The 16,307-nt window shown below is 39.3% G+C and overlaps 2 protein-coding genes across 6 annotated transcripts; both read right to left on the minus strand.

Moving 5' to 3' along the window:
* Positions 1-1,402: 1,402 nt before the first annotated feature.
* mbd3b (methyl-CpG binding domain protein 3b) lies at positions 1,403-10,940 on the minus strand. 5 transcript variants are annotated; one of them, XM_083911127.1, is made up of 9 exons: positions 7,733-7,773; positions 7,514-7,639; positions 7,122-7,190; positions 6,422-6,581; positions 5,407-5,544; positions 5,169-5,259; positions 4,381-4,558; positions 3,702-3,854; positions 1,403-2,697 (listed from the first exon to the last, which is right to left on the minus strand). In XM_083911127.1, the coding sequence occupies exons 1-8, from the start codon at positions 7,747-7,749 to the stop codon at positions 3,707-3,709; spliced, it is 927 nt and encodes a 308-aa protein (XP_083767253.1). In that variant the 5' UTR covers positions 7,750-7,773; the 3' UTR covers positions 1,403-2,697; positions 3,702-3,706. The 5 variants fall into 5 exon arrangements, with proteins under 5 accessions (XP_083767253.1, XP_083767254.1, XP_083767257.1 ...); XM_083911128.1 differs by lacking the exon at positions 7,122-7,190; XM_083911131.1 differs by lacking the exons at positions 7,122-7,190; positions 7,514-7,639; positions 7,733-7,773 and adding an exon at positions 10,886-10,940.
* Positions 10,941-11,208: 268 nt separating this feature from the next.
* Positions 11,209-16,051, minus strand: uqcr11 (ubiquinol-cytochrome c reductase, complex III subunit XI; the record flags this gene model as incomplete). Its single annotated transcript, XM_083910947.1, has 3 exons — positions 11,209-11,535; positions 13,124-13,269; positions 15,990-16,051. The coding sequence occupies 2 exons, from the start codon at positions 16,049-16,051 to the stop codon at positions 13,143-13,145; spliced, it is 189 nt and encodes a 62-aa protein (XP_083767073.1). The 3' UTR covers positions 11,209-11,535; positions 13,124-13,142.
* Between the last annotated feature and the right edge of the window lie 256 nt (positions 16,052-16,307).

The raw sequence follows: 16,307 nt of genomic DNA on the forward strand, positions 1-16,307 counted from the left end.
CTTAACTACTTTAATGCATGCGGACAAACATCATTTTAAACTAACAGCAGGGTAAACGTCTGCACGTCCCTCTGAAGGAACAGCCTGTAGCATAGACACCTCGACAGAAGAGCCACTTTGTGTCCTGGTGACAGTATTTTGCACTTTGTCCAGGCTCACACAGAGGCATGTGGACTACCAAGTTAAATGTTAATCTGTGGGAGGATGCAGTGATTGGATGGAGGGGTTTCTCCATTTGAATGTGCAGAGTGTGAATCCTTTCTGCCAGACAGGGTGTCCCATAGAAGTCATACTTTTGACCTGCCGTGACAGCGACGCCGGTATTGTTTTCAGCATGTGAGTCTATGTGTCATCATGACAAAATATGGTCCTGGAGACACTTACTGTAACGGGAACTTACACAGAGGTGGTTTGGAGTATTTTGTGGTTCTATGTCTGTCTGTTACAGCGATAGTGTCACAACAGTGCAAGATACAGTCAAGAAACTTCGCAGCTGTGTAGTTGAGATCAAAATGAAGGCCGAGTTCGAAAAAGTTTAAAAAGGAAGAGGTGCCTTACCGCTTTTTGGCTGGTATCCTATTGAAAGATGGGCTCTAGTAAAAATAGTACTTTATTTTTCACCTTTAGTTTTGTTATTCTTCTAGATTCTCACACACAGACATCAAAGTTAAAGCTGAGGGATATGACAATATCTATTGCCAAAACAATATTATTGTAGCTATTTTTCACTTGTTGAAAAAACAGCAGCCAAACTGCACTACGGAAATATTTACCTCAGCTCAGTCCATAGGTGACATGGCTGGGAACCATAGGGTCACTGGTACGAGTCCCGGTGTGTATCGCGTATGGTGTGTGGACTGGTGGCTGGAGAGGTGCCAGTTCATCTTCTGGGCACTGCAGTGGTGCTGTTGAGCAAGGCACTGAACCCCCAACTGCTCGCGGCGCCGTGCACTGGCAGCCCCCTCGCTCTAACATCTCTCCGTGTGTGTGTGTGTGTGAAAATAATAGAGTGAAAATTTAATTTCCCCATTTTTTACTAATAAAGGAATTCTTCTTCTAAAGTTCTTAAAGAAGAAAATACTTTCAATTTATGTGTTATAATTCACACATGTTTACACAGAAATAGGCTTTACCATATGGTTATTTCATTCATTTATTTACTAAATTACAAAAAATATATAGTGATATATAAATCAAGATATAAAAGGACCTATATCAGGAAAGATTTGGGCCAAAACACCCAGCGCAAGTCAGAACGATTGGTCGCCACAGCACAGCACCCAGAGTGGTTGAGGTTTGGTGCCTTACTCAAGGGCACCTGTACAGTGTCAAGGTACCACTCAGTACAGACTATTTAAAGTACTTTTACAAGGACAAAAGGACACAGCTGCAGCAGACTTAATGACATCGACTCATTTTTAATAAGTAATACAATCAAATTCATTTCAGCAATCAGCCTGCTGATATTAAGAAGGGATTTTCAGGATTTCAGCTGGACACATTATTCACAATCAAAACCTCGACAGACGGGGATAAAAAATACAAAAGCATTATTCCTCCGATGATAAATGACAATGACACTAAATCTCAACTCTAATTTGCTGTGTCACTAATTTTGTGCGCGGGTATACGAGGAGGCAGCATGTGTGTGGTCACATTGACACTAAAGAGAAAAATAAATGTGGATCTTAAACTGTGACAAACAAAGCCGAAACAATGTTTCACAATTCCAGAAAGCACCTATAATGATGAGGAGCGTTAAAAGCAGTGATCAAAGTCATTTCTTTCCCGTTGTGCTCAGCCTCATCTTGTATACTTCTTACTTATGTTTAGTCGTACAACAGCAGAGCCAATGTAATCGCTTACGGTATAAGACCAAGCAGACTTTAGTTACGCACACGTCAAGCAACCCTCTTCAAAATGACGTCTCCTCTTTGGTCAATACTGGACATGACACAGCTGACATGAAGTACAATATTTCTGTGATAATTACAATAAAAACATGACTGTCCCCTCCGATGGACGTTCAAGGGATTCAAACTGCACCATCTGCGTTTGTAACAGTTTGGCACCGATGTGGACTTAAATTAGCTAAACTTGGAATAAAGACATCTCGACTGGTTCCACAAGAAGAGATGTGTTTTCGTGTTTCAGACAACTCATGGAGTGCATCATAAAATTCAAGAAAGAGACATGCCAGAAATACAAAACATTCATTTCCAATCCGCTCGAAAACGAACAACATAAGCACCCAGATCACCTTTTTAACGGACATAAAATGTTTGGATTTGACGCGATTGTCACAAAAATACAAACCCATTCAAAGCCTTTCAGTAAAAAATACGCTTCTCTGATTTTGACACACTGTAGATAAGTTAATTTTAATATTTGAAAGTTCAAGGGAATTTTTTTAAAATCTCCTGGTCAAAATCAAACGAGCTCAGAAACACGTCAAGTTATTTAATTGCTGTTGAAGTCAACGAGTCCCGTCCAGTGGAGTTAATGATGAACAGACGCATTTGAGACTCCAAGTGTTTCGGGTTCAGGCGAAGGGAAGACAGTTCTTTAGGTTGGACTGGTGTAAGTCAGGTTAAGGTTAGCGTCGGACGCAGACACTCAGGGACAGTTCATCAGGGCAGGACTGCTGTATGGCTCCTACTGTTCATGGTCGTGTATGTGCAAGCGTTGAACAAAGCCCTAAAGGAAGAGAGGATTGGAAATTAGAAACATTCTTCTTTTTATTTTTTTTAAAAAATAAATCGCCGGGTTGCATGTAAAGGCCTTTACACACGGGGGGGGTTTCGTGTGTGATTAATTCACACGTCAATATATTTTTAGGAACAAATCGCAAATATTACACAGCTGTTTATTTTTTTATTCAGATCAAGATCAACGTTTCGAACCTCAAATATAGACACCAACCACATCAGGGTGTTACTTTACTTACGGCACACAGGTCCCCTACTAGACCTCATACATCCATGGATCAGATGGCAAACTATTTTACTTGAGCTCCACTTCTTCTGTGCTTACCTTTTCAGAATAAAAGCTCACAGCTTATCTTAGCATTTCCTGCTTAAGCTTCCTGACTCTGGTCAGAAAATCACAGGAAGACACACTTTTATTTTGTTCTCTGGGCGGAATCTCTGAGCTTACCTCAATCCCTTCACTCAGAAGCAGAAACAAGACACTGGCATCCTCCCCTGGTCTGAAGGAGCTGTAGCATTTATTTGGGCTCAAACTAAAAACTGTAGCTACTGTATATTTAACTGATATCTTGATAAACTTTATCTCTCGTCTGCTAACAACACTTTCCCTTTCAATCACCCTCCAGTCTCTTCAGCAGCGTCCCCAGAAGGACCTTTGCCCCGAACCAGCCGCGGTAGATGAGCTGGTGCAAAGATTCAAACCTTTTAATGAACAATTAACATTGCTGCTGGTGTGAATTGTTGTTTATTTGTCACGCCATCAGTGTGTAAAGGCCTTTTATACTGTGAAATAAGTCATACAGTTCAAACCTCAGGACATGCCTATAAGCTGCATAGGCTTGGAAGAACAAGAGCCTTTTTCTATGTTTGCAAATTGACTTTAAATTCACAAGTTACTTTGTTTTCTGTGTGAGCTACATCACACATGATTGACTTAAGGTCATATGGTGTCTTTATAATTTGCTCATAGGCCTGAACTGTCCCTTAACCAACCTGTGCTATACGCTCTCCATATCTTCACTGCAGTTGCCTTCCTCCTTCAGAGCCTCTCCGTCACTGGCAGCCTCCTCGACGTGGGCCAACATATCAGCCATCAGGGCCTCCTCCAGCCTTTTCCTCACGCTGTACACCAGCTCCTCCTGTTTCCTACACACAAACACAACAGGAAGCTGTTACAGTTGGCAGTTACAGCTGCCTATAACAGCCACTGAATCAGCACAGAACAGATGGTGAGTTTTAACAAAGAGCAGGGTCACTCGTCATGGCCTGTGGAACAGACTCAACGCAGTCAACTCTGCGGGAATCAAAGATGACAAAAAGGCACAGAGACATTTTCAAGGTCATTTCAAATTTGGAAGATTTCTCCAGGATGTCTTTGCGACTCAGCTTTTTAATAGTCGTTATGGAGCTTCAGCATATAATACGGAAGTTAATATTTCATGAACTGGTAAAACAGATCGGTGTGTTTAAAAAAAAAAAAAAGAGGAATCATTACTCTTTCTCAACCCTTTCACAGGCACATACTGATACATTTTGCTCAAAAAAAGGGCAAAAACTTCCAATAAGGAACTAGATTTTGATTCTGACTGACTTAATATTGGCTAAAGCAATCAACCATCAGGATCTAACACTGTAAAAACAACATGTGTGAATGTGTTGTGTGATCACCCACCTGATGTCCTCATCAGTGACTATGAAGGCCTTGCACAGCGGCTGTGTGGTGTTGAGCCAGACTCCCGGGTTCTTCTCCACAGCTGCAGACAGCTGGCCAGTGATTGGCGCGGCGCTGGTGTGCAGAGCACTTGCAATAGCCGACAGGAGAGTCTTGTCTGTGCAGCCTGGACCAACACCTGAACGACCAAACAGGTGGTTGGAAGACATTTTTTATTTGTAAGATTATTTTTTTGGGCAGTTTTTCAAGCCTTTATTATATAGGACAGATATGAAAAGTGGTGAGAGAGAGAGGGGGGGACATGCAGCACCCACGGCCGCTGCCTCGAGAACCTTCAGCCTCTTTACATGGGGCGACTGCTCTGACCACTCGGCCATCAGTCGCCCGAGTTGGAAGACATTTTGAAGAAACATCGAAGCTGTATCTCTGCTCAGGATCAGTTACGTCTTATACAAAACTAGAATGAACGCCCTGTGGTTGTACTGTAAACCAGTCACGTTGCAGTTCAAAGTGTCCAGACTTACAGAATATATGTAGTGAAGACTTTGAAGGAATTTAATAAAAATGTATTATGTGTATTTTTTGACAAAACGTGGATGCTTTATACAAATCTTCAACCCGACAGCACAGAAGAGCCAAACAATCAGCTCAGTTTCATGTGTCACCAATTCCGTATCCGGCCAAATGTCTCCCCGTCTGTTCAGACTTAAGCGATGGCATATGTGCCAACCAAACACAAAACATACACTTGTTTTTTAAAAAGTGAACAAAAGTTGAACTTGTATTACCTTGCAGGCCTTTAGGCAGTTCCATTGTTTTCACCAGCTCCTCTGCAATGTCGTAAGCATTGAGACCACTGAGTTTCTTCTCCCAAAAAAGCTGCGGACAAAGAAGAAAATTATATTAGCTGCAGGGAGTTCTGACACAAAGAAACCCAACCACTTTAAATGAGATTACGCTGTCACTTCCAGTCCAACAAAACACAAATACAGCATCAATATTAGCATGCGGGCTGAGGCTGTTCACCTGTCTGGGCTGGTCGACAGCTTTCTGAGGATCTGTCTTCACTTTGTTGTTTGGGTGGTTGGTAACCTTGGTAACGGGCTGCTTAAAGATGGAGGCTGTCTGTCTGACTGGGAGTGATGTGTTCAGGTCAGGTTTGCCCTAAAAAAACATTAAACACAGAGGGAGGATGAGGTCAGAATGGACAAGAGCAAAAGGGACAGAATATGACGTGTTATTCTTCAACGCTGTTGATTACAAACATTTATTTTAGAGGCTAGTGATCAATGCAACTCGTCTGAGACTCTAAGTCCATAAGGAAACGTGATCATTACACAAAAAGGGGGAAAAATAAATAGTTTACTAACTATTCGCATAAATCCGCTCCTACATAAGTCTCTCTCCAGCTCTGATGTGGTTAAAATGAGGCACCAGTTGAGCTGCGTTTGTCTTATCTAACCTACAAAGTCAATTATATATTTATATTTTATGGATAAGTATCATAGACAAAAGTTTGACGAGCAATTTAAAATGTTGCCTTTAAAAAAAAAGATGAAATCAAGGGACAGCAATCAAACTTGTCCCTATATTAAAAAAGGTCCCATATTGTAAAATACAAGGTTTCCATCGCTTTTTTGGAATATAAAGCAGGTCAGGAGATAAATGAAGACCCAGAAACACGAAGAAATCAAAGCAAACTGGGCTTTTTGTTGCGAGGGGCTTAAAGACACAGAGACAGAGGGTGAATACACGTATATTCAGACGGACAGTATGAGAAAAATACTGTGTTTTAACATTTAAGCATGTAAACATGTTATTGTATGCAGCTGAAAATAAGCATAATATAGGACATTTAAAGCTAAACAAGTGATTCTAGCCTGCAGTTGTATATGTGAGGGTGTTTCACTTGCAGAGCTCCATGTATTAACACTTTATCATACTTCAGTTAGCGTCCTTGTGGTGCTCAACACATTGTCACGACCCCAATTGATTGCGTTTGGCAGTCGGTGGCAGGTCATCAGGAGCCCGTTTGTCTCACCTTGTTCTGGTTGTTGTTATCATAGCGCAGTCTCTGACGGTTCTTGTTCAGCTTGCTCATCAACATCTTCCCTGTGCGGAAGTCAAAGGAGCTGAGGTCCATCTGGTTCCCAAGGTACCGGGCCAGCTGAGGCTTGCTCCGAAACTTCTTCCCAGATGGACTGACGGAGAAGGCAAAGACGTGAGAAACCACCATACTCATATCATCTCTTACAAAAACAGATAGAAAAGGCCAATCAAGACTGATAGAGACGACGGCAGGGAGGCAAAACTTCAAAACACACACACACAGCAGACAGGAAAACAAAAAACAAACAAGGAAGCACAACATGCAACAGGTCAAAAGCAGGAGCAGAGCACATTCAAGTGAGCAATGATACTGAAATCACCAAATTACTCTGTGAAATGAATGCAATCTTTGATGAACACTCTACCTTAGCCTCATTATCTACTACAAGCTGCACATGGCACAGTATAAATATATAATATGAGCAGATATGACTTTAAACATATTTAACAACATTGTAGAACCACTGAGCACAATGTAAACACAGCAACACTTGACCAAATGTTTCAGAATGGAAATCTTATAAGCCTGATCCAAGGGCCGTGGGTGGACACGTGCTAGTAAGTCATGCAAACGTATCTTACATCACACACACACGACAGTAAACACCAGTATGAGTGTACAGTTAGCCTACCACAAACTATACAACCGACCCGCCTCCCCCCTCTCTTGCCTCTGTTCCTCATCTTGCTCTTCTCCTCTGCTAAATAAAACACAAATCTGGCGTTGTTGATTCACTTCAGTGGGGAATAAAGAGCATTGACTGAGGTTAACGCTGAGTGTTTATTCATCAAAGGCCTCGCCAGGCGTGAGCTGCTGCTGCTGCTGCTGCTACTACTAGCCTGCACGGTTGGACGGGCTCCTTATCTCAACACTTGCGAGAGGAGCTGGCCTGGCTAGCCGTGTTACCCCCCTCCCCATCCCAAACTTTATACAGACCCCCGCCCCCACCTCCCTGTCTGTTTCCGTCAAACCCGGTGTCTTGTGCACCTTTAAGTTTTTGCAAAACCCTCGTTCGTTTAGTACCTAAAATAATAGACATCGCTTTTTCCAGCTGACAAACCCGACTTTCTGGTCACTTCTTCCATTTTCCAGCCCTTGGGGAGAGCAGTGCAATCCCACCTTTTCTTCTCCATTTCCCACGCGAGTACCCTAAGAAATCCACTAAAAAGTTAACTTCGATAAACCAAATTGGATTTTTTTAGGATTTTGTTTTTTTGTATAGGCAGGACTATCGCTTCTTACGCTTTTGTTTCGACCATATTACAACATGCGTCCTCCCTGTAATGGGATCTCCCTGCTAACAACATCGTCTCTTTGTCGTCGCGCAGATCGCTCCGCCACACGGACCCCGGGCCGCATCACTACCCGCCTGTCTAGCCGGGGCACGAAGGGCTACATCCGCAGAGGGAAAACATAGGACAACGCGGCTGCGTCAATACAAGACGCGAGGAGTCAGCAGCAGCACGAGACAGGAAGTTAGTTAAAAGAAAATAAAATTAAAACTTGTAAAAAAGAAAAAAAAAAAGACAGGAAGTGAGTTAAAATAAAATAAATAAAGACCGGATGTTAGTTCAAAGAAAAGAACATTTTAAAATTTAAAAAAAGACAGTAAGTTAGTTAAAAGAAAATAAAATGAAAAATAAAATATGGGAAGTTATTTAAAATAAAAATAAAATAAAAGATAGGAAGTTATTTAAAATATATTAAAATAAAAAATAAAAGACAGGAAGTTAGTTAAAATAAAAAATAAAAAGACAGGAAGTTAGTTAAAAGAAAATAAATATTTAAGGGACACGAAGTTAGTTAAAAGAAAATAAAATAAACAATTAGACAGGAAGTTAGTTAAAAGAAAACATAAAAAGACAGCAAATTAGTTAAAAGAAAAGAAAAAACACATTTTAAGAAAGACAGGAAGTTAGTTAAACGAAAAGAAAAGAAAGAAAAAGACCTGAAGTTAATTAAAAGAAAATTAAATATAAACATTTTTATCATGTAAAGTAACAAAAACAATGTCAATTCACTTTCCAAATGCAGAATGATCTAAAGTCTCTCAAATGTATTTATTTTATTATTTATTTATTTTATGTATTGTCAAAATCCATGTTCATGTTGAGTACAAAAAGTTAAGTTTTTAAGTTCGTTTTTTTTTTTTTAAATTGCACAAATTTGTAACAGAAAAAAAACGCATCAAAAGTGCGATATACTTTTACTGAACCAAGGGGCTCCAGTGAAGCCTCTACATTTAGACTTAGCCTTCTCTTTATTGATCCCTTTGGATGACTGCCACAAGGAAATTGTATTTCCAGCAGTTTACAGAACACTTGTGTAGAAAATAAGGTATAAAAAGATACAGTATAAGATAGACAATGAACTCTGAGCTAAATAAATATAGAAAGTAAAACAAAAAACAGTTAACAATAACCTCTTAATTAAATAAAGAAGGTAAACAATAAACTCTTAGCTTAATATTTTTTTTTAAGTAGAGAATGCAAGTAAAATAAAATTCATGGAAATTAAATTATTGCACGTAAGTGGTGACCAAGTTGTTGCACAAAAAGAGGAAAAATATCCAAGTATGTTTGAGTATATTATTATTTAGTTCACTAAACTCAGTTTTCTAAATTTCATATAGACCTTTTCAATGGAATTCCATTGCTAGGCAACGGCCTAGGTCATGTTCAATGGAATTCCATTGCTAAGCAACAGCCTGTGTCCTTGTTAACTTCCTATCAGTTGCTGTTCTTCCCATAAATTACAAATTCAATTTGGGATCAAAAGTTGGCTGGGATTTTGAAAGTTTAGCTTTATGGATGTGACATTTCCTTGTAGTATAAAAAGGTTGACAACCAAATGTATTGTTTTGTTTTCAAAGTAGAGAATTAAAGGGAATGTGTCACCAGTCGGACGCTGTTCGCTGATATTATCCCTATCCAGTCTGCCGCAGTTTCCGGTCTGTTCGTGTTGCTTTTACCTGGTGATCGCCACCGAAGTGCAAGTAGATTTAATTTACACACTTCTAAGAATCTACAAGCGAAGTTTCATACTTGTGCATAAACATTTACATGTCAAATTAGTTTATTGAAGTGACGTTGGTGAGAGAATGCACTAAGAACGTTTGGGCGACACACCACAGGCGGTGGTTTACATTAAAACATTTAAATTAAGAAGACTTTACGGTATATTTTGGAGCTGTTAATGCATGTATGTTGGTGAAGGACTGAAGTATGGTCTCGGTTGTTGCGACAGCATTTATGCTAATGTGAACGACCAGCAGCTCCTAATGTTTACAGCGAGGGGATCGGGGTGTCCGACTAGAGCACTCGGCTAATTCACCGGTGCTAGCATCCTTTTGACAACTCTTGTAAACACAAAGATAAATAAGACCCTTAAAACGATATATGGTTAAAAAGATAAGAAGTTGGACCTTAGTTTAACACCATTAAATTAACTAAAACATTACACCATCATTCATATGTGTAGGTTAAACAGAAAATGTGATAGAAGTTAGCCCAAAGTTGCCCGGCTGGTGACACAGTTCAGCTACATGTTTTGCTTGCAATTTAATCGAGTAATTATTTGTGTCACATGTTTGTTACAATTTGCTTATAAAGTTGAGGGTGGCAGTCTTTTGTTTTGAAATATTTTACCGGAAGTGTTACTGTCCAATGAGGCGAGCTTGACACTTGGTAGCACTAACGTCAACGTTAACCTATGGGAAACATAAATTAGGCTACTGCTACAAATAGACCGTAAACAGTAATCACGCAGATGCAGTGACAACAATCATGGACGCCGGGGAATAATCCCATCTACCAACATGTAGCAGAATCGCGTCCCTTGCTTGCTTCTCTCTCAGTAACACAAAATGTCAAAGTTTCACGTTAGCTTCGTGACACAGAAGAGCCGTTTTCATAACGACAATGTCCACCGTTGTCATGCAGACTCGGGAGCCGGCTTTTATGAATGAACAAAGTAGATCTTATCGATTAAACACTAGACACCATTTTAAAAAGCATATGATGTATTTATGGAGGCTTTGTGTGTGCGTAACGTTAACGATGCAGGGGAAATACGACCGGTTTTGTAAGGTTAAATGTCGAAATCGTGCAACTGTCGACGCAGTGTGCCGACTCCATGCTTAATTCAACATTAGCTGCAAATAGCAGGAAAATAAAGCACATTAAAAAAGGATGCTGGACGGGGGAAAACCCGAATCCTAGCTGGAGACCACAGCATTGCTATTTGCAAATACGAGCCCACAGGAGTGCATCTGCCTAATCGATAATAAACATACTTTACAAATGCATTGTGAAAACGACATATCGCGTATTAAACGCTACAATTACAATTGACAGTTGTTGTTGGTTTTTATAACCGTTCAGATGATGTACTTACTCGTTTTTATCCATCTTGAAGACACTATCTCGCTTTCTCCCTCTCGCTATGTTAAATCCCTTCTCCCCTCTCCTCTTTCAGTCCCCTCCCCCTTTCCATGGGAGAAATGAAAGACATTATCCACGCAAATTTCGTAGTCTGGCTGATAAAATTACTTTAATGTCTGCCGGGCGACCCTGGCGTATTCTCTGTGTGCAGCCACGTCTGTAATACCCCCGTGAATATGTGCGAGTCAGCGTGCATAAGGCCTTATATTATCAGACTCTACATATGCATTTTTCCTCAATAAGAGTTTTATTTTACAGTACAAATATTAAGGAGCAGTTGGCAATTGACATTTTACACTTTTACAACTGTGCCATGCAAAACAAAATTAAAGTAATATCCACTTTTTCAGCATGGAACATTTTTTTTTTTTTTAAAGTGATTTTAGCAAAACATTTTTTAGAATAACTGGACACATTGGGGGAAATTAAAATATTTAATCACATTGAATAATACTTGATCAAAAATAGCATTTTCATGCAAAGTGCATCTTGTTGTCCAAACTCATAACAAGCCCTCAGCAGCTGATTGTTGAGCCAGGGTATCCTACTTAAGCCTGCGTTGTGTAAGCATCCACCCCATGTGCCCATTCCCAAGCTCTTGACCTGTAGGCGACACACACAGCCTACCTGTTAGCAAAAGGTACATGAACACACACACACACACACACACACACACACACACACACACACACACACACACACACACACACACACACACACACACACACACACACACACACACACACACACACACACACACACACACACACACACACACACACACACACACACACACACACACACACACACACACACACACACACACACACACACACACACACACACACCCTTCCTGTCTCTGAGGTTTGATTTCTGACAGGACCATATCCACGTAGGGGTTCAGGGGGAGTGGCAGTGGGTTTGGGGTGGTGAAGAGGGCTCCAGAGGTGTATATTAACTTTAATAGGTCAACATGCCTGTAGTGTGATACCAGAAAGGAATTTAGGTTGCAATGGATTATTATAATAATGATATTATGCTTTATCATTGTAGGAAAGCACACATGACCAGCACTGGTGAAAAGTAACTAAGTACATTAACTCAAGTACTGTACTTATGTACAATTTTGGGGTATTGGTACTTTCATTTTATGCTACTTTATACTTCTGCTCCACTACATTTATTTGGCAACTTTGGTACTTTCACAGATTCAGATTATTAACATTAAATGTTATCAACAAATGAAATTACATATATTAAAGATTAATCTACACAGCAGTATATACGGTTAGTAAAATAAGCCCCACCTTTATCAGCTGCAACATTAAAGTTATATTTACACTAATCCATAAATAATTACAATCTGATAATATAATATTCTGCATGAAGAGTTATTTAACTTTTTTTTTTATTACTTAAAGCACATTTAGAAGCTCATATCTTTGTACTCTTACTTAAGTAACATTTAAAATGCAGGACCTTTACTTGAAACAAAGTATTTCAACAGTGTGGTACTACTCCTTTTACTCAAGTAAATAGCTCTGAGTACTTCTTCCACCACTGATGACCAGTACCAGAAATGTTGCCATAATTATAATTATTATAGTTAATTATAGTTATTATTATGAACAGAGTAAACATATCTAAACTTTAAAATGATTCTACTTCTAACCACTACAACACAAAATATATTACAGCACATCTGAAATCTGTTGAGCTAGCCCTGCTGAATGCATATTTTTTCTAAACCTATATTTTATTATAAACTGACTTTCTATTTTAAAACTAATCTAACCATTCTGCAAAGCTTTAGATTCGACAGAAACATAAAGCCTGTATGTCTGCACATCTAAGAAGCTTTAAGCTTAAAAGAAATACAAGAACTCTGTGGCCTTTATTCTCAGCCTACAGTAAACAGTAGTTCCTGAGATGAACCCTACAGATGTTTTGGAATAAAGGCATTTTTGTCCTCAGTGTAGCATCATCTGTGCAGATGCATGAGTAGAGTTAGGTGTAAGCAGTGTGACAGCAACTTTAATACTCAGTGTTTATGTGGATGTCTTCATCTTATCATGAGCACATGGGTGGGGCTGACGCTAATGAGCAATCCAACCGAACAGTGCAAACAAGGTGTGTGAATGAAAGCTACACAAGCTTATAAAAGTGTTTGTTATAATAACAATACACTCACAAATGAGCTGTTTGGGGCTTTAATCATCCTCATCATTCTTGAACTTCCCGTTAATGTATGGCACATAGTCCAGAATCACTCGCCAGTCTGTGAAGTAAACGAGGGTCACTCCACCAGCAGTTCCCCAGGCAACCACATTTGGTACCCTCAACGAGAAAAAACAATGGGATTCATAAATCGGACAGTGAACCACACAATTGACTGCAATACACACATCAAGAGCAATTAGGATGGTAAGACTCCTTAATTCAGGTGGCATGATGATCTTACAATTGATACTTTCGTTAGGACGTGTTTAGGTATTAGCGTGCAGACTAGGGCCGGGCGAAAATTCAATATGCTCATTTATTATGTTTCATTGGAATCGGATCATGATGAAATGTCTAAATTGATAACAAGCACATATTTAGTCAAATATCTCAGAAAATCTGATGTGAAATATTTTGGATGTATATTTTGCACTACAGTTCATAATTAAATGAGAGAATACTCATTATTTTTGTACAAAAAATGCTTTACCGTGTGTTTTTTTTCATATGGACTATCTATTCATTGGATTGCAGGAGAAAATGCTATAACGTGATATAAATATAGTTAGTGATATATGAAATGACAGCAGTTGCAGTACATGCAGCAGTTTGAACTTTTTCCAAGTTCACTGTTATAATTATAACATTTACAATTATAATTCATAAGTGTGATATTTGACAACAAGCCCGAAAACTGGTTTAAGTTGTTGTTCATGGGCCAAAGTGAATTATTGATCAAACAACGGGTGAAATAATGACTATTGATATTCGTTTATTAGGTAATCTGTAAAATAATCTTCAAAAATGATTGTTCAACAGTCACCATCTGAGTTGTCCCTCTGTGTTAATAGTGCTGTGCTCTCAATATAATTACACAAAAACAAACTGCGGTCAGATATAGTTGACTTGAACTCTGGGGAGGGAAACAAATTATATTTGGGGGAGAAAATAACCTGATACATATAAACATATTTTCATGACATTGAATTCTAATAATATAGAACTATATATTTAGATTTTGCATTAATACGTCAAAAGAATATGAGCAGTTCTGTAGTTAGATATTGAGAGTATCTAAGTCATTTTCGAATAATTTTTATAGGGTTAACTTGCAATTAAATTACATATACAGCAGGGGTCTTCAATGTTATTTTTGCCAAAGAGCCTTCAGCTGAAAGAGAGATGAAGCAGGGACCAAATATTGTATTGAATATAAAATTGGGCCTGACAGCTCAAGTGGCCTAAAGCCTATACACACAGATTTTTATGGTGCATGCAATACCAAGATATTACAATGATCATTATTAACGTATTCATATATTTACACACCACATGTTAATGTTGAACATACATTTGGAAGGCACATTGAATCATTCATCTCAACTGTATCTGTGCATGGCTACCTTACCTTACTTACCTGTAAGTCTATCATAAAGATGTTGTATATGTATTTCTGCTAACAATACGTTGCATTCATGTTAAAGGTTGAATATGGAGAATGAGCAGAACACCGCCATCCAGTGTCTCAAGATCGTAGTCGCAACAGCAAAAAATAATTACAGCAGTCGGGTTTCCAGGTTCGTCGCCGGGTGTGTCTAGCAATCAGCCTGCGACATGTCAAATGATGAATCATACAGGGTAAAGATTAATTAAAAGTATTTAATGTTAGCCAGTCTTCAACTGGAAGTCTTTCTTTGAGCGGTGTGTAAAACCTGGAGACAGACTCTGCCCAGTAGCCTCCAGGAGATCGGAGTCAGTTTGAGCCTGTTTGAACCAACCCCCTCTGGCAAATGGTTCCATAAATACGGTTAGCCGTTAGCGTGAGCCTTACAGCTAAGTAAACATGAAAGTTAGCTTACCTTACCTTAGTCTGCCTTCAAGCAGAAACTTAATGTTTAAGTAGATCCCTATAGCTTCTGTTCAGTCCCAAGTTTCTCACATTTTAGTACATTTGTTTTATACTTTTTGTCTGTACATAGGCTGTGTATACTTGTATATCTGTTGTATATTTATCTGTGAGTCATACTTGTGTATTCTTGTTTTTTTATTGTACCTTTACTCCTGCTGAGATTTCCTGGACCAGATCAATAATGTATAAAGAAATTGATTCTTAATGTTTTATCTGCAAAAATAAAGGTAAAATAAATAAAATTACAGATCAAGGAGAAACGTAACCAGCCAACAGTAGCTGTGCCGAACAACAGACAACCCTGGCAACCTGCTATGCCTCCTGCTATTGGCTTTACAATGTTAACAGAACGTGACAGTCATTGTCAAACCCGTCAAATTGTTTTAAAATATTAATTCAGACTCAATATATATATTTCTTATAGAAAAACGATACTTTCATTCTGTACCACGCCCCGTGGGTGTATTATTTTTTAATAACTATATAGTTTTTAATAAAGATCTTACATATTCAACCTTTAATGTATATTGTCATACATATTTATTAAAGAAAATAACAACGTTGGACAGATTATCAATTTGGCGGACCCCCTGCTGTAACTGTGAGGACCCCTAGGGGTCCCGGACCCCCTGCTGTAACTCTGAGGACCCCTAGGGGTCCCGGACCCCCTGTTGAAGATCTCTGCTTTACAGTGTCAATGTAAACACTGCTGCTCCACTGAGTTGACCTCGCTGTTCGGTTGTCTTGGTAACGGTAACGTTCGACAGATTATGCTAACTAGCAGGCTAAGCTAATGTTAGCTCGTCAAATAAACGGGTCACAGGAGGACACGGGGGCGTTGATAAAGTGTTTTTAAACACGACAGAAAAAAACACACTTTAAATGATTTAAAGCACAGTACTCCGCCTCTGTCATTCACGCCACTTACCACATCCTCAGGACACTAGTGTACCTGGCGCCGACTAATCTACTTAGTATTTTCTGGATCATCCTGACCTCTCAGGTGTTATGGTTTACAATGTTTTCTCGTATTTTCTCTGATGGCTGTAAAGGACCCCGGGCTGTCTTTCTTATGCCTGTTAAAAATAACCAACTGGGCTGCGTGCAAACAGCTACGGGTCACTTCAGGCCACGATTTCAAAAGGTCTCTGTGTTGTTTCAATGACTGTGTGATATTTTTAGGCAACCATGGTGTAAGAACAAGTATTTCAGCCCCACGCAGGTTGACTTCATGAAATCAACTGGC

The sequence above is a fragment of the Echiichthys vipera genome (genome assembly GCF_963691815.1).
Source record: "Echiichthys vipera genome assembly, chromosome: 3".
Classification (NCBI taxonomy): domain Eukaryota; kingdom Metazoa; phylum Chordata; class Actinopteri; order Perciformes; family Trachinidae; genus Echiichthys; species Echiichthys vipera.